This window comes from Argopecten irradians, chromosome 8 (assembly GCF_041381155.1).
Source record: "Argopecten irradians isolate NY chromosome 8, Ai_NY, whole genome shotgun sequence".
Lineage (NCBI taxonomy): Eukaryota > Metazoa > Mollusca > Bivalvia > Pectinida > Pectinidae > Argopecten > Argopecten irradians.
In genome coordinates, this window is record NC_091141.1 from 11,769,603 (window position 1) to 11,789,196 (window position 19,594).

Below are 19,594 nucleotides of genomic sequence, written 5' to 3' on the forward strand. Positions count from 1 at the left end.
AAGGCAAAAAAAAAAAAAAAACAACAACAACAACAAAACACACCTTTTAAAAACCCTTATAATATAAAGACAGGTTTTGAGGACTACATATTCCAGGGATGAATATAACGACAGTTGTAGTAACCCCTGGAATACCGAGGGTGGTCAGGGGACATACCCTACATCACAGTGGCGAAAGCTCAGCACACAACCAAACGTTGGGGTAGTGTCGAGGGCTCGAGGCCCGTGGGAGACATTAGAAGAAGAAAGTCAGTTTTGGAAGAAGAGAAAAGATACCAAATTTAGTTGGCTTTCCGTATCTTGCTAGGCGCGCACACAGGGATCTGAGAATCAGTTACAGTTTATATAATTAATTTATGGACTCGCCAAAGTGTCCCAAGACCATTTTTAGACGTTCTTGAGGTAAGAGTAAGAGTATGACTTTTACTACATTTTGATCTATACCTCTTAAACGTCTAAAAATGGTCTTTATATGGGCCATAAGTATACAATGTATATGCAACCTGTAACTTATTCTCATATCTCTGTGGGCGCGCAGAGACATGATACAGTAACATATACTAAGATAACTTTAGTTTACAGAAACTACGGTAACTCATCTCACAATGAAACTGCTTATCATAGGGATAGCAATCTCCCGACGTACGGGCGCTGGAAGCGGAGGGGAGGGGGGAGGGGGGCAAACATGTCTCCCCCTCCCCCCCCCCTTTCGCCATTTTCGCCGAGTGGAATGTTCTAAAAATGCACTTTTGAAAGAAAAAAGGGTCCTCCTGCACATTTTTGAACCTCATTTTAGAAAAGCCCCGCAAAAAACAAAATCTCGCGCCTGAGGCGCTCGCAAATTAAAAAAAAATATTTGTTTCTAAATCATATTTTTCCCAGGGGAGAACCCAGGTTCTCAAACAACAAAAGCCCACGCCTTCGGTGCTCGCAAATTCATCAAAATACATCGTAAAACTCATCTCAGCACTTCTAAATCGTGACCCCCCCTAAACTCTCACGATAATTTGCGTATTCATTAATTTCCTGTTAGCGACGTGATTTTCTATAGATGTGTACATGGATTATGTGTAATGATATATGAAAAAAATATATATCAAATATCACCTGTGTGTGCAGTGCGCGCAAGGGGAGGGAGGTGGTGTTACGAAATATTGAGGGCCTTTGCCCCCCTCCCCATTACGTTTCATCTTCCTACGCTACGAAATAACTATTTAAATAATTAAATCAATGAATGCTATATATCTTAGACTATGAGATGTTCTATCGGAAACGAATTTAGTTATTAAAGATGCTCCATCGCCGACAGAACATAAATGACATTCATCATTAGAACAATAATTGGTGTTTAATCTTATATGTCTAATTAACATAAAAAATAATATAAGATAATTTATTTTGCCTGTGATGCATGTGCAATCAGTACTTCATTCCATATAGGATATAGTGCCACGGATTTTTTCGGGATGCAATTAATTTTTTTTATATTTTCAACTTGAAGAAAAATTACAAGCTCAAACTTTTCAATGGTGGTAATGGTGTAAAGTAAGTAACTTTTGAAACTGAAGAAAAATACTAGATCGTTGCTCCTGTTTTTGATAGTGAAAAAATACCGATTGTCGGCGGTGGAGCATCTTTAAATAAACGAGTGTTTCGTCACGAACGCACACATCAAGCACGCGTTTATTTTATTTTATATCTTCGATACAATAAATTTGTTCAATTCACTGAAATGTCTTTATTTTTCTGACTTTGGTAGACACCCAGATACATAACATTAATTATAGAAATATAGTGGTGCCATGTTAGTGCATAATCTGCAAGTAGGTGTAATTATCGTTCACCCGGAACCGCGTACTTTAAACAGTTTTAACCTAATTTTTCATATTTCGTCAAAAATCCTATGTGTATCGGGCGGAGCATCGCACGACAGGAGATGCTTGGCGCCAAAGCTACACAACGAGGAAGTGAATTGTTATGAAATGTAAATTCATGTATATATTCATACATTCATCGCATTCCTCGTAAGGTGTATACTGTGTGATGAGCTACATACAGGCTGGTTGTAGTATGTTCATCAACAATCAAAACGCAAAATTCACATTTGTGACGTTACTTCATATATTTTATTATAGAAGGTATATGTCGAAGTGAAATATATATATAAGTGGTAATAATATTGTATGTGTACACAATAATATATCATTGAGTAATTAACACAATAATATATCATTGAGTAATTAACACAATAATATATCATTGAGTAATTAACACAATAATATATCATTGAGTAATTAACACAATAATATATCATTGAGTAATTAACACAATAATATATCATTGAGTAATTAACACAATAATATATCATTGAGTAATTAACACAATAATATATCATTGAGTAATTAACACAATAATATATCATTGAGTAATTGACACAATAATATATCATTGAGTAATTAACACAATAATATATCATTGAGTAATTAACACTTAAACATCTCCTGAGAGCGCTAGAGATTGCAGACCTGTTTAAATTTTTGTTTCACTTTTTTTTTATTCCATCACATGGATATTCCATATTTATTTATTTTATAAATGGCATATATATATATATATGTATACAATGCTTCAATTTTCAAAAGAAGTCACTCTTTTCATTTCACTGCCTTTATCATATTTAAAGGAATCTCTTTTACAGAATTTAAACAATAGTGTTGAATTGCAATATTAGCAATATAAAGCCCAGGGGCGTAGGAAGCGGGGGGGGGGGGGGGGGGGGGGGGGGGGGCATCGCACGACAGGAGATGCAAACATTTCTTTTTGCCCCCCCCCCCCCATTTTCGCCGACTGAAATTTTCTAAAAAAGCTTATTTGAAAGAAAAAAGGGTCCTCCTGCACATTTTTCGTACTTCATTCTAGATTTTTTTTTTTCCGCTGCGCGGCGCATTTCCTAAAAGGCTCAAGCACATAATGTCAAACCTTAAATTGTAAAAATTCAATACACACAAACTAGACTAAAAATGTCCATCAAGGGATTCTATGTACTATTTAAAAAAATGTCTCTTAAAAGATCAATTTGTTTATATGTCTAAGCGAGACAATTAATTCATTTTTTTTCTGTTACACAACAATGTACCGATGGTGTGAAGCCGGTATATTCAGATCGAGTAGGGTTCCATAAAGTTATGACGACACAATTATCATTTCTAAATGCAGGTGGCTTTAAATCGAAAAATTACCATGTTAAGAACGCTTTATAATCATTAAACTTTATCGTAAAACTCATCTCAGCCATTCTAAATCGTAATTTTTTTCCCGGGGGAGACCCCCCGGACCCCCCTAACACCAAATTCTCGCGCCTTTGGGCGCTTGCAAATTCATCAAAATGCATCGTAAAACTCATCTAAGCCATTCTAAATTGTAATTTTTTCCCGGGGGAGACCCCCGGACCCCCCAAACACCAAATTTCTCGTGCTTTCGGGCGATCGCAAAATCATCAAAATACATAAAACTCATCCCGGGGGTCACCCTCAGACCCCTAATAAAACACAAAAATCTTGCGCCTTCGACGCTCACACGCTAATTTGGCCAATTTGCGTATTCGTTAATTTCCTTTTAGCGACCCCACTGTCTATATATGTGTACAAGGATTAAATTTATCATTTGAAAAAAGAAGACAAGGCTGAAAATAAAAGCAAATAGGTGAAGATACTCCGTCCGTACTGACGAAGAATCACAACATTTCTTAAAAATTTCCGACAATCTCAAGATTGCCCCGGGACGGAATGAAACGAAGGGAAGTAACTCTGGTATATCAGAATAATAGTTCTGACATAATGCACAGTTTTGCCATTAACCATTTGCATGTCTAACTATGTGCATGTGGAACTAACGCAATAACTTTTTATTTTTCATGACCTTTCCAAATCGGACCAATTTTCGCTATACCTGTATGGCATTTAATGCTTCATGCACATGACGCTCTTTCGGGGGTGGTTGGGGGTGACTTTGTTCATCCACAGCAGGTCGATGAATTAGTTCCAACTTCATAATCACCTAATATTTCAATAAAATATCTATCAATTGTAATAAGTAACAAACATTTTTAAAATATTTGTTCCCATTGGAACAGTTTAGACAAATATTTACACACTGTCAAATATATTCTTTTTTTCCCTCTTTGATAATAAAAAGTGTTGAGATCACAGGAATAACCAAGAAAGAAAAAAAAGTCTGTCTAATTAAAATCGAGATATAGGCCTATAAAAAAAAGATGTACAATGAACAACCGTTTACTGTATTCATATTTTGATCAATCATTTTGTCATATTTAAAAAAAAAAGTTTTTGAAGCTTTACGTTTTTGAAAAAAGAAGGACACCATAAATAAAAAGTGGTATTGAAAACAGAAACATATAACTAAACAACGGGACTTAAGAAATTTGAAAATTGGGACTTGAGCAAGTCATGAAATTATTAGAGGATGTCACGTGATCTACTTTCAGTTTCTAGGTACTCGGTGTAGGTTACTGACGTACCGGTCTGATGATTTAAATAGATACAAAAGTGTTCCATCGTAAATGACACCAGAAAGTTAAAACAAGAAACTTTGATTCTCACAAATACATTTGTAGTTCATTAATCGTGTGCAGTTAATTGATTAGTAAGCAATAATATTACACTGAACTCAATGGAACTCTTTCGCGCATCGTAAGTGCGCAGGGAACAAGAGGTCGCCATATTGAGGTATTGTTTTGGATCGAAGGGTCGTGAAGATAGAGGGGGTCCTTTATTGTAGCTGCTCCTGACACAAGAATACTGACCAAGAGGCAAGCTGGACAAGTTACCGGAGTATCTCCGAGATACTATGGACTGGTTTATGGGGTGAGTATAATCTATTAAATTAGCAAAGGAAATCGTAATCGACAGAATCTCCACATCGATTTTTGATCGTCTGCCAGAATGGTAAAATGCAGTCCTGATACTGCTGCAAGGCGCTTTCTTCAGTTTTCTAACGTGTTCTCATTTTAAAATTAGCGATGTTATATGGACATGATTTTTCTGAGGAAAAGCGAGTTCAATATTATCTACGAGAGAAAGTGATTGACCTGCATTCACATGCAGCTGTCAAACTGTTACCTGTTGTTGATGATGCTGAACGCCGGGGATAATATTGATTCTTCTCCAAAATGACAATTTATGGCTTCCCACTGGGTATATATAGCATGACTTATAGTCTGAAAATGAAGATTTTATCAGAAAAAGACATTGACAGTCAGTTATGTAGCAAAACCTAAAATCCAACATGATGTTGTGCATGTGAAGATCCACCCACTTCCTTTGTACTTGAGAGGAAGTCATTGTCACTGTTTCATGTCTGTATTTTGCATTAGAATAAGTTGGAATGATACATGGAGAAGTCCAGAACAGGTCCAATGGTGATAAAATTGCAATTGAAGCTTTTATTTGGGAAAATTATGCAAAATTTAGGCATACAATTGCATATTTTGTGCAAATTATCATATCCAATAAGTTGCATTGTCACCGTTGACTAGGCTAAATGATTTAAATTTAGATGGAAGAAGGAAACCTGGATATGATAAATGATAGTGAGAATATTTTTTATTGCTTAAAGGCCCACTACCTTTCCGGAGCAATATTTAAAGGTTTCTTGAAAACATTATAACATAAGAATATACATATCGATGGCCTAAGATGAGGTAACAACACCAAACAAATGCAAGATTTCCTGCGTAATATGTGATAAATGTCGAGATCCACTTCGCTGTTTTGCTGTCTGGCGCAGTAATAATCAACTACCGTGCGGTATTTAGGAGGACGGCGGGAAACATAAGACGACCCGCGTTATGAAATTAACATTTTATTTATTTTAATTATTTTTTTCCTACGATGATGATGAGTGTAGTATTAACGGTAAGTTAATAACTTTTGCGACTCTTCAAAATTATCGACCTCGTTTTCCATTCCCATTTTGAAAATTAAAAGCTGTTTCGGAAAGGTAGTGGACCTTTAATTGTAAGTTAATTCGCTCAATACAGTGTGTTCATCGGTTTGACATTTCATTTCAACCTATTATATCATAATTACACATGAAAACACATGTACATATATATAAATGGATAAGACAACAGACTAGGCCTATAAATCTAAATCTCTGTATCATGATGGCCATTTATAAGTTTCTGTCTTTGATGGATATGTTATAATAGTCAGAGTAGATGAAAATGCAGTAATAGTCAGAGTAGATGAAAATGCAGTAATAGGTCAATAGATGAAAATGCAGTCATCGAAATGTTACTGAAGTCTTCAATCTGTAAACACTTGGTACAGACAATATTTTCTTTATTTGAGCTGTACATGTATGACCACCGCTTTTCAGTAAATCCAGTTCCTTTATGTTCATTTTACTATAAATTATTCCTTTTATTCCTCCACTTCTAAAAATACATAGTGTATGGCAAGAGTTCCACTCTACAAGAATTCGAAGACACATGACGTATTCTAGAAAGTTCTATAACCTAAATCAATGATATGACCTTCATAGGATGTATTGATAAAAAAGCTATAGGAGTTATCTCCCTTATCTCATAACTACATGTATTTAGTGTCATACATAACACACCCCTCCTTAAAGAAAAGAAAGTTTTCTTGAAAAGGAAACTTTCTTGACATATCAAGTAATATTTAAATCCTTGATAAAGCATCAGCTAGAATATTGTCGTTTCCCTTTGATATGTTTGATGTCAAGATTGTACTCTTGCAAAGTCAACTCCACTGTGAGAATTCTTTGATTTTTGTTTTTCATTTTCCCAATGAATGTCAAAGGGTTGTGGTCGGTGAAGACCAACACAGGCACAACTGTAGTGCATAGATACACATCAAATTGGTTTAAGGCCAAAATCAATGCTAAACATTCTTTCTCAATGGTGGAATAATTTCTCTGGTGTTTGTCAAACTTTTTCGAGAAATAACAAATTGGATGGTCAATTTGTTCAGTACCTTCTTGCATCAAAACAGCACCAACACCTACATCACTGGCGTCAACAAACAGTTTAAACTGTTTATTAAAATCTGGAGCAGTCAGAACTGGTGAGTTTGATAGTATGGCTTTCAATTTCTCAAAGGCAGACTTACATTCGTCTGACCAGACAAATTTGACATTTTTTTTTTTTAACAAAGCAGTAAGTGGAGCTGCTATAACAGAGAAATTTTGACAAAATTTTCTGTAGTATCCAGCCATACCAAGAAACCTCATCAGCTCTCTCTTGCCTCCAGGAGTTTGGAAAATCTATAATTGATTCTACTTTGCCTGCCTGAACAGGTTTTAACCTGCCCCTGTCCTACAACATGGCCTAAAAATTCAACAGTTGCATGACAAAATTCACATGTCAATAAGTTTACAGTCAATTTCATGGTAGTGAGTCTTTCGAAGAATTCACGAATCCCGCGTTAGAAGGTCTTCCCACGTTGTCGTGGTAGTTTGATGAACGTCATCAATGTATCCATCACAGCCTTCCAGGTACCTGATACTGATTATCACGCTGTTAAGAAGACGTTGAAATGTTGCCGGGGCATCTTCATACCAAATGGCATAACTTTGTACTGGTACAAACCTTGCGAGGTTACAAATGCCGACACTTCTTTAGCTCTTTCTGTTAATGGCACCTGCCAATATCCTTTCAACAGGTCAAACTTGCTTACGTACTTGGCTTTGCCAACTTTGTCAATACATGAGTCAATCCTTGGAATTGGATAAGAGTCTGTTTTACTGACAGAGTTTACTTTTCTGAAGTCAGTACAGAAAACCGTATGTCTTGGTCTGGCTTTGGCACCAGAACACATGGAGAGCTCCATTCACTTTTGCTTGGTTCAATAATATCATTGTCCAACATGTATTGAATTTCTTTCTTTAAGTGTTCTTCTCTTTCAAAGGATTGAACACGGTAAGGATGTTGCTTGACAGGTGGCGCATCGCCTACATCCACGTCGTGATAGATAGCATCTGTTTTGCCTGGTGTATCCGGAAACAAATGAGTTTATAACTCAAGTATCAAATCTTTAAGTTCATTGCGTTCTTTTTCCGATAGATGACATAGTTTCTTGTCCAAGGTTCGCGAAGCACATCTGAATTCCGTAACTTAACACCACAGTCTAAACCTACATCTTGTACACCACCATCTAAGTCTAATTTACAAATTTCAGCTGTACTTTCACTTGTGTGATGGTACAGAGGCCAAAGTAGCAATAGGTTGAGAGGTCTTGCTCTCTTCTCTATCTACATATATTTCTTAAGCATATTAACATGACATAATTGAGTTTTCTTGCGCCTCCCTGGAGTTTGTACAATGTAGTTAACATCATCATCGACCTTTTTCTCAACAACATAAGGTCCAAAATATCTAGCTTGCAAAGGCTGACCCGGTATTGGTAATAGAGCCAAAATTTTGTCACCTGGATCAAAACTTCTTGCACGGGCATCTTTATCATACCATGTTTTCATTTTGGTTTGAGTAACGGCCAAATTTTCTTTTGCCAGTTCACATGCCCTTGTCAACCTTTGCTTAAAGTTAGACACATACTCTAAGAGATTAACTTTAGAATCTTCGTCCAAAATTTTGTCTTTCAAAATTTTCAAAGGACCACGTACAGTATGTCCAAACACAAGTTCAAAGGGACTGAAGCCAAGAGATTCTTGTACAGATTCTCTAACGCCAAACAACAACATGTGTATACCTTCGTCCCAATCTCTTTTGTTTTCAAAACAATAAGATCTCATCATATTCTTCAATGTCTGATGAAAACGTTCTAAAGCACCCTGAGACTCTGGATGATAAGCACTAGACTTATACTGCTTGATCTGGAGCTGGTACATGACTTGTTGAAAAATACCAGACATGAAATTCGAACCTTGGTCCGATTGGACAGCTTTTGGAAGACCAACCAATGTAAAGAATTTAACCAAAGCCTTGAACTATGTTAGGGGCTTTAATACGTTTCCTGAGTGGAATGGCTTCATGAAAGCGTGTGGAAGCACACATAATAGTTAAAAGATACTCATTCCCAGACTTAGTTTTGGGTAGAGGACCTACACAGTCTATAATGACTCTACTAAATGGTTCCTCAAATGCTGGAATGGGGTGCAAAGGTGCAACAGGGATTTTCTGATTAGGTTTCCCTACCACCTGACAAGTATGACAAGACCTACAAAAATCAGCCACATCCCGTTTCAACTTGGGCCAAAAGAAGTGATCTAAGATCCTGTTATAAGTCTTGGTCACACCTAGATGCCCTGCCATAGGTACGTCATGAGACAAACTTAGAATATCTTGCCTATACCTCGGTGGGAACAACTATTTGATTGACAACCTTCCAGTCTTCCTCGGGAGACACATCAGGGGGGGGCGCCACTTGCGCATCAACACACCTGACTACGGAAGTAACAAACCGGGACTTTCTCCGCCTCTTTCCTCACTCAAAGCCCGATCACACAGTAAGGAGATTTCAGGATCTTTTTCCTGTTCTACTATAAGCTCCTCTCTAGACAAAGATGATTTGCTCATCATGTCAGACAAAGAAGTACCCTTGTTAGGAACAACTCCATCACTATCAAAGTCTACAGGATTGCTCAAAAGATCACACTTGCTCCCGACATCCTCTATATCATGAGCCAAGAAAGTGTCACCTAACCCTGGACTATAATGATCCTCAACTACTGCAACATCAGAAACCTTCTTACTCATTGAACGAGTTACAGCACAAGAAGGGAAAATACCAGGAAATTCCTGTTGAATAGTCTCAGCATCATCTGTTTTATCAGGGATACTGGACACTAAGGGATCTACCCTAACTTTCTCTCCAGCCAAGTCATTGCCTAAAATGAGCGACACGCCCTCTATGGGAAGTTCCGGTCTAACACCAATGGTGACAGGCCCAGTAACCAAGTCTGACTTTAAATAAACACAATGGAGAGGCACATTAACAAAACCTAACTCTACACCTTGAAGCAAAACACTACTACCACATGAGGTCTCCTCAGACAAAGGCACTACGCCATCTAATATCAAAGAATGAGAAGCCCCAGTATCTCGCAAAATCTTCACAGGTTTCAAGTTGGTAATATCACTAGTAAGTGAAACAAAACCTTCAGAAATGAAGGGAGAGTACTTCTCCAAGACACTATCAGACTCTGAGCTCTTAATCTCAACAGACACTTTAGAATCTTCCACAATATCACTAAGTTTCTGACTAGGCTTTGACATAGCTAACACAGAAGGAACTGACTGTTTACGCCTTTGCTCCTTACGCTGGAGAGAATAACATTCAGACATAGTATGCCCTACTTTCTTGCAGTAATTACAAACAGGACCAGAAGGAGACCCCACACCTGCCCTATGATCTGTTTTAGAATCAGACTTAGTCTTATCACCTAATTTAGGTTTGTCGTTAGAAGGGCCACTAAAGGTTGGGTTCCTAGGCTGACCAAATTTACTAGTACCTGTGGTACTGTTTTTGTCTTGAGAACTGTTTTTAACAAATGAGCCTTTGTGGGTGAGAGCGTAATCATCAGCCATTGTAGCTGCTTCACTGAGTGTTTCAACTTTTCTCTCATCAAAATGAGTTTTTTATGTTTATGTGGACACAACGTTTTAAACTCCTCTATCAACAATAATTGCCTCAATTTACCGAAATCCTCATCAATTTCTTTAGAATCACACCACCTATTAAATAATTGTTCTTTTTCTTCTGGCAAATTCTACATGAGTTTGTTCATCTCTCTTTTATCGAGTTTCGAAATTTCTGGCGGTAAGCCTCAGGAACTAACTCATAAGCTTTCAAAATAGCTTTCTTGACTACTTGGTAATTTGAAATGTCATCTACAGATAAAGAAGAATAAATGTCTCTAGCTTTACCAATCAAGACACTCTGAAGAAGCATTGTAAGCTTATCTTCAGGCCATTTCATACTATCAGCTATTTTCTCAAAATGCAGAAAATACTTGTCAACTTCTTTCTCTTGAAAAGGATGAACTAACCTAATGTTTCTACTGACATCAAAACCTCTTTTTCCTTGGTAAACCCCTAAAAGTTAGATTACTTGAACTGTCTTGAGAAGCTAGCTCTAATTCTTTCATTCTAAGTTCTGTTTCAGCTTGAATTTTCTGCTTCTCTAGCTCTAACATCTGATCTCTCCTCAATCTCTTTTTCTTTTAATTCTCTTTCAATTTCTTTTTCTCTTAACTCTTTTTCTATTTCCATTTGTCTTAGTTTCATTTCATGTTCAAGTTCCATTTGTCTAATTTGAATTTCTGAGCTGACTGTTTCCTCTATACTATCTAATGCACTAGAGTCAAATTTGTCATTGTCAACAAAATATCTTATAATTACATTCCTAATTTCAGCTTTCCTCAAATTAGTTTTGATAGTAAGGCCTAAATGTTTACCCAATAACAGTAAATCCTTCTTACTAACTTGCAAAAGAACTTCCAGGGATGGTCGCTTTAACAAACTGTTCTAACCTGCATAGTAGTCATATTTATCTAGCTGTTGGTTTCAAATGTAACTCAAAGTTTGTACACAAATTTTGAAAATTTTCTTAATTAATTTTTCAAAGTTTAGATTTCACAAATTGAATATCGATCCAGGACGAGCCCCCAATTCTGTTACATGAACGAATAACAGAAAGGAGAAACCAGCAGCTAAATTCAAAACACAATTTAATTATATATATACAATATTATACAGAGATGGTTTACAATATATCTAAAGTAATTGGTGGTGGTACAAGACTAGTACGATGATTTAAAGTGTTACTTATCTGTATGCGAATGTCCTGGTATAATCCTTGATCCTTCCAGGTTTCAAATTAACAATAATCACAAATCCACAAGGAAATTGAATGTCCACGATGATTTGTAAAGTTCCAGGCAATATGAAAAAATCCACACAAAGTGTTGTAATAATCCACAGATAAAGTCACAATAGCTCTCCCAATAGAATCTTATATGGCGCTGTACAATTCTTGATATGTCTTATTACAGGTCTCATTACAGTTCTGATTAGCCTTGGCTTACAGCTCGGGAGTATATATAGCTAAACCGAGAATTCAAGAATATTGGAGAACCTTCTACTTCTAGAAATATCTAACTAAAAGCAGACGCTATCTTTACTGAGGAACAGTGCTTGTATAACGTACCGGGCCGGTGATTGACAGCTCAACTACGCAGTAGCACACGAGGTGTGATGCCCCCCACCCCCCCCGTGGCTAGGTAGGATTGATCCGGGGTCCCAGATTGACACTAAACTCTGAATTAAAATGAACACGCTGAATATAATCGGACACGCTGAGTTTTCGGTCTTCACTCTGAATATAACCGAACATGCTGAGTTTACTCCAACACGCTGAATATAATCGGGCATGCTGAGTTTTCGGTCTTCACTCTGAATATAACCGAACATGCAGAGTTTAATCTGACACGCTGAGTTTAATAGTACACTCTTGCGTTTTCGGTCTTCACTCTGAATATAATGTAACACGCTGAGTTTTTCGGTTACAATTCTGAATATAAACCTGACCACACTGAATATAATCGTGACACACTGAAAAACTCAGAGTTGTTGCTTAAAAACTACCCAAAAACGAGGAAATTCAGAGTTTTTATATTCACCAGTGTGTACGTACTGTAAGTCTCGTTTCACAAGGTAAAGTTTACCCGTGAAAGCCGTGTGCTCGGCCGTCACGGCTCGGCGCGCCCGCTCGATGTAAGCGACGAAATGTGTTAATATTAGCGCAGAAACATTGAATATAAACGCAGAAACATTGAATATAAACGCAGAAATAAATAAATACTGGAATTACGTGCCACAAAGTACATCAAATATTACCAGAATATGATATCGGTCGTTTATTGTATATCAAATCAATTCAGCAAACCTGAAAAGCAGATCATTATGTATAACACTTAATCAGCATTTTACAATTAAAGGCAACAGCAAAATATCTTTCAAAACGTCTGTATATAACAAATATTTATTTATTTTATGGAAAACGATCTTATTGTAATATCGTCAACAATTCAAATTTGTGAGAAGAATATACATACATGTAATTGCACATAATCAAACACATAATTTGTTTGTCATAGTTAATCCCCGTGTATATACACATATTTTACACATAACCTAGACAGTTATTCATTTGTTACCGCTCGTATCGGAACTCTTCCGAAAAAAGGTGCAAAATGCATAGCTCAAATGACGAGACGCGGGAAAGAAAACAACAAAAGATAGGAGAATAGGATAATGAGGATATATGTATTTTTAAAGGGGAAAAGAGAATTGTAAACATAATTATTTTACAGGTACAATCGGCTGGCGGCTGTACGTACTATAAGTCTCGTTTCACAAGGTAAAGTTTACCTGTGTAAGCCGTGTGCTCGGCCGTCACAGCTCGGTGGCGCCCGCTCGATAAGCGACGAAATGTGTTAATATTAGCGCAGAAACATTGAATATAAACGCAGAAACACTAAATATAAACGCAGAAACTCTTAATTCTATCGCCGAATCTGTTAATTTCACCGTCGCATCGGAAAAGTTTGGCGATTCCCAACCTCCGACAATGTAGCAATAAATAGCCGTGCACGTAACGAAGTTGGGTTATTGTGACTGATACCCTCTGTTATTCGGCCGTCAGCCGTCACGACCCACGGCGGACAGAAAAATACTTAATTTTACGGCAGAAATACTTAATTTTATTAATCGAATTAGAATTCTGAGGAAAAGTCTTAATATAAAGGGTTAATACTGAATAAAAAAGCACATATGCTAATCCTGCCGAAACTTGTTAAAAATTCAGTATTCTGCCGTTATTCTAACAAGTTTCGGCAAGATTAACACATTTTTGGGTTACCAGTGAATGCAGTCATCGAAATGTTACTGAAGTCTTCAATCTGTAAACACTTGGTACAGACAATATTTTCTTTATTTGAGCTGTACATGTATGACCACCGCTTTTCAGTAAATCCAGTTCCTTTATGTTCATTTTACTATAAATTATTCCTTTTATTCCTCCACTTCTAAAAATACATAGTGTATGGCAAGAGTTCCACTCTACAAGAATTCGAAGACACAACACGTATACTGCAGTCTCCCAAAACACCCCCCCCCCCCCACACACACACACTTCATACATGCAACACACCGCACACACATGGGAGGCTGTTAGTTCTATACACCTGGAACAATAGTCCAAGGGTGTAGAATGTCAGTGATAATAACCATTGGAGTATTAAGAAACCCTTACAACACAGTTTTCAAGTATTTTATTGTCAAACAGAAAACTCAAAGTTTGGATGCTGTCTAAATGTTTCTTGAACACAATTTAATAAAGAACATTTTCAAAGTCTTAATAGAAAGATATATGCAAGCTGATGAAAAAATTATTAAGACCACTTAAAAGGTACTTGTTGACATTGACAACATTTACACCACAAAAAGATTTATGTGAGACAAAGAGGTTATAACATGCAGACGTCGCGAAAGTTGAAAAAAATGGCAGGACATTCAAGGACTGTAAGCTGGACCAAACAAGACTGTGCCAGACTGAACATGAATGTGGATTTTTTTTGTAAACATAACTTCCTGCTATAAGTATTCAGGCAGCTGCTTTCATGATTATTTTATGCAGTTTAAATTCTACATTCCCTATTTCAGGTTCGGCACCTGCGTAATATACTTAGAGACGCCATTTCTACCGACTTTGGTACTCAATAATTGCCGGACGTTTGGTCCGGACCAGATTTTAAGTAGGCAGTCCTTAATTATCAAATTTTTCTGGACATGTCCGTAGGACCGGCACATTTCGCGATTTACATGTCTGTTCCATAGGTTAAACTGGAAAAATAATAAGTTTTTGCAGTAATTCACTCTATTCTATAGACCTATCCAGATATATAAACAGATATACTCTCATTGGTAACTTGGACAATTGAACCATTAATTGGTATTGCTGATTGTATGTTAAGTAAATGACAGAGAATGCTTCATTGCCTGGTATGTACAGTATTTTGAAAGACAGAAAGATGAAAAACAAGTGAACATTTATAAGCAAGCTTAAGACAATCTTGAAATAAATTTTATAATCAACATTTATTTTGCAGATGATTAATAGTAATTCTGGTAAAGTAGAGTTATAAGTGAGACAGTCAACTGAATTACTCTAACTGATACATATCTAATTTGTAATTCATATGAGTTTTCCCAATATGAATGCCATGACGTTTTTCTAATACTTTACTAGGTTAATTAAGGTCATTCTCGTGTATTTCTGAATAAACATGATTGTTGTGGTCATTTGTTAATGTCAGCTTTATGATATTGGTCATACAGAATCTTGTATCGTGTTCTAATTAGCTCTTGTGTGAAGATAATAGGTACACTTGTATGTAAATTATAAGGCTACATTTGGGTTGCGAGTTTGAAACCCATGTGGGACAGCTGCTTGTTGCCAGGTACTGACCAATTAAAGGTCTGTGATTTTTCTCTGGATACTCTGATATCTTAAAATGACCCTAGCTGTTAATAGAATGTGAAACCCAACAAACCCTATCAAACCAGATGCATGCAAAGACAATTACTGTGCAATTACATGCCAAATCTTAACGCCTGACAATGTGGTAATACACACAGTGTAATTTTTAGTGACCTCATACTATTGAAAGGCAGCTGGCTTATTTCTCAGACCTGTTCTACTCCTGTGAAGTATAATACATTTCATTATGAGTACAAATTCTGATAGAAAGATAATACTGCTAATGAGCTATGTGCATTCATCATTTGTAAAGTGATCTTCATCGATGATGCATTTGAACTATGTATTTTGAGACAAACTTTTATTATTACATCACACGGTATATGAAGTAGGATATAAATATATGATTCATACATAAATATACCTTAGGTTGCATATAAATCAACAACTGACATAAACAAACAATATAAAACAGTGATAAGTGTATACACTATATATAACTTATAAAGTGATCATGCCAAAAAAGGATGTCTGTTAGAAGCGAACAGGTGATCTAGAAGCAAACAGGTGATCTAGATCTGCACTTTAGACATTAATGTATATTTCCATAATAAAGCTAAGCAGAAAGGTATCTGTATACGCGTATCTATTTGAATTTCATAGCCTTTACTTACCATTTTGATATAAACAACATGTATGAAATACTAAAACAGTTAAAGCAGATATTTAAGGATCAGGATGTGTCAGATTTAGGAAGTGGACAAAGCCAGAGTTCCAGAAAAAAACACCCAATAAATAAAGGGTTTGAATAAGTATGTCTCAGCACACATGCACAATGAAGGATTTTCGTAAAAAGAAAACTTTGCAATTATATCTATAAAAATTTCTGGTAATTAGTCTGTCCATTCATTTTGCAGAGTTCTATCAAAACTTGTAATTTGTACAATCATAAGTACACGATATCACAATCGATGCATACCCACAAGGGTTGAAAACTCTTATATGCAAATACAGAATAGCCTATCTATTGACAATTTCTGTATAAAAAAATGCCAAATTTTCAAAAATTGCGGATGATTAATCCCAAATATATGCATTTAAGTATTGATAGTTGGGATACACATAGAACAAACATATATATAGATCTATCTAAAGTCAGTAAATGATGTGACACATAGTTATAATACTGTTTGGATTGAAAACCTATTATAATATAAATAGATATGCTTTCAGCAATCCCCCCTTGGTAAACACACCACAATCAATACTCCCTACAACATCTGTTACCAGGATTTAATATGTTAGGAATATGATTATTCAACATTATAGTAAAAAAGTTATAAAGTATCTGCATCTAATGCCCTCCAGAATGTGCCTACAGCCGGTTGATGCAACACGATTTATGCGAATTTTTCTTGCACGAGTCTTCAACAAGAACAATATGGAAGCTTTCTTCAGGTATATGTGTCCTCTTTGCTTAATTTTGTGATCTAGTTACTCTCTTTATATAGGAAACTAGAGTTTTATTCAATTTCAAATATTGATGGCCATGTATATCCAGACAAGATTATGATTCAGTGATTATGATGGTGTGATTCTGACAGAGATTTAGGAATGGAATGTGTGAGTCTGGACTTGTGATATTCTTGGAATTGATTGGAATGTTAAGATCGCATGTATATCCACTTTTGATATTGGGAATCATAGTTACTAGTTAACTTATTTAGGAATTAATTAATGTTCTCATCTCCTGTGAGAACTCAACACATTATACTGCACTCCTTGGGATCAAGTGGTTAAGATGTCACAACATATTACCACAAGTCCTTCACCACTAGGCCATGAGTTCTAATCCCATGTTGGACAGTTGCCAGGTACTGACCACTGGTCAGTTATTGTTCTCTGGGTACTCCAGGTTTCCTCCACCTTCGAAACCTTGCACACCCTTAAATTACCCTAGCTGTTATAATAGGACGATAAACTATTCACAAAACCAATTTTCTTGTACAAAGCATTTTATTCCTTAGATAGAAACTATAATTATGTTTATATTAAAGTTATAATACATGTATAAAAGAAGTAGCATATTTAAAGACATAAAGATTATTTAAACATTAGTTGTTATGAATGTATCTAAAGAACATTAGATTTAAAAGCTAAAAATAGAATTTGCACCTGAAAATCCCCAATACATTAAGAGGGTGACTCGTTGGAAAGCCACTGGTTCTATTTTATATTGAATGGAACTGTTTATCTTATCTGTTAACAGTTACCAAATTCTGTCTAGGTAAATTCTGGCATTCTATGCTCGTCTTGCATTTAATGCACTGGAGTTAAATTTGGATCAAGATAACAAACTCCATGACATGATACAAATCTAATCATCTTTTGCATTACTAAAGTGTGGTTGGGTAATAGGGTCACCTTTTAGCTGTCTATATGATGGTTGTTAGTTGTTGAAAAGATCATACTTGGGTTGTTTTTTTTTTCTGTTCATCTAGAATTTAAAGTTCTTATACAAATATATAAGTTATCATTTTAAGATCACTTGTAAAAAAGGAGCTACTGTGTGACCAAGTGATGAAGGGGACCTTGCCTATACATTTATAGCCCTTCACTTCTCTCATGTTTTTTCTCTGGATACTCTGATTTTTTTTCCGGGTCCTTAACATGGTGTGTCATTAAATTAAAATAATTATTTATAAGACCTTAAACAAAATAAACCCACAACCTGTTTACAAAAACAGTATTGCAATTTGATAATAAAAAATGCTAATTATCTCCCTTCATTTATGATAAACAAAAATGCTAATTATCTCCCTTTATTTATGATAAACAAAAATGCTAATTATCTCCCTTCATTTATGATAAACAAAAAAGGTTAATTATCTCCTTTATTTAAATACAAAAGGTCAAAAAATAAATACATATAGCAAATCTTTCTAATCAGCTGTATTCTGAGAGTTTGTCCATAAACGTTATTGAAATACTGTGTATGAATAGTTTTAGAGTAACATACATCATATCTAGGAATGCTAAGGAAAGAGACAGATTACTACCATATTTCTTTATACCTCCCTATATATAATATACTGTCCATTCTTTTGAACACCGAGTGTTACTATATTGTATGGTGACCAAATTGTTATATTAATTTTCAGGGTTTTGATTTAGATTCTGATTATAACACACTTTTATAAGATGACACATTTTGATATCTTCAGCAATGGATTTAAAACAAAACATTGTATAAGCAGACACTGCTATTCACATTACATTAGGCAACATTTAAGACTTCAGAACCAATACAGAACCAGAGTTAGGGGTAATTTCCAAGAAGCACCCAATAACATGAAACACTGACATGCACAAGTCTGATCAATCATGGCTATGTGAGCTTGGGTTACCTCCCCTTAGGTCTATAGATAGATTTATTTCTATACTTACACTGTCTAACGATCTGACAGCAGTGTATTGTCTCAGTGATGGCGGGGTGTGCTTGGGTAACACTGGTCAATAGAATATATTGACCAAGAAACATCTGTTTGTAAACTCAGTTCTAGCTTATCGATATTTCCTGAGAGCCCTGCTATACACAGTATACTGGAGTAGATATATTGATTTATTAACTTTAACACTTTTATTTGCAAACTTTGTCATGTCATGCACAATTGACTTAATAGATAGAGATGTTTCCAATTTATATATCAAATACATGTATAGTATTTTATCATTGATGATCTGTTGGCCAACATGCACAAGACACAGAGCAAATCTAGCTTCCATCTTATTTGCTTCAATTGAATGCATACTTAAAGAAATACAGATTGACCACAAAAAATTGTTATGTAATAGTATAAGGTCTTTGACTGGCAAATTATTCAAATAACTGTTATGCTAATATGGTAGTTAGAATCCTCATGATTACATTTACTGATCATATGATTTGGTTTCATAGTTTTATATTTCTACTTTTTATTGTTTAAAGTATTTTAGATAGTATTGGTCTCTATTTTAAAATATAGAAATAAACCTATTTTTAGACCCAT

General features: G+C 35.7%; 1 protein-coding gene across 2 annotated transcripts in view; it reads left to right on the forward strand.

Annotated features, from left to right (window-relative positions):
- Positions 1–4,577: 4,577 nt before the first annotated feature.
- The window catches only part of LOC138329363 (MOB kinase activator 2-like), a 60,743-nt gene continuing 45,726 nt past the window's right edge, over positions 4,578–19,594 (forward strand). The window contains exon 1 of one of the 2 annotated variants that reach the window (XM_069276302.1): positions 4,578–4,883. In XM_069276302.1, coding sequence (XP_069132403.1) covers positions 4,867–4,883 — 17 coding nt within the window. In that variant the 5' untranslated portion in view covers positions 4,578–4,866. Of the gene's footprint in view, positions 4,884–16,902; positions 17,004–19,594 lie in introns of those variants that run through there. The other variant, XM_069276297.1, reaches the window with a different exon arrangement.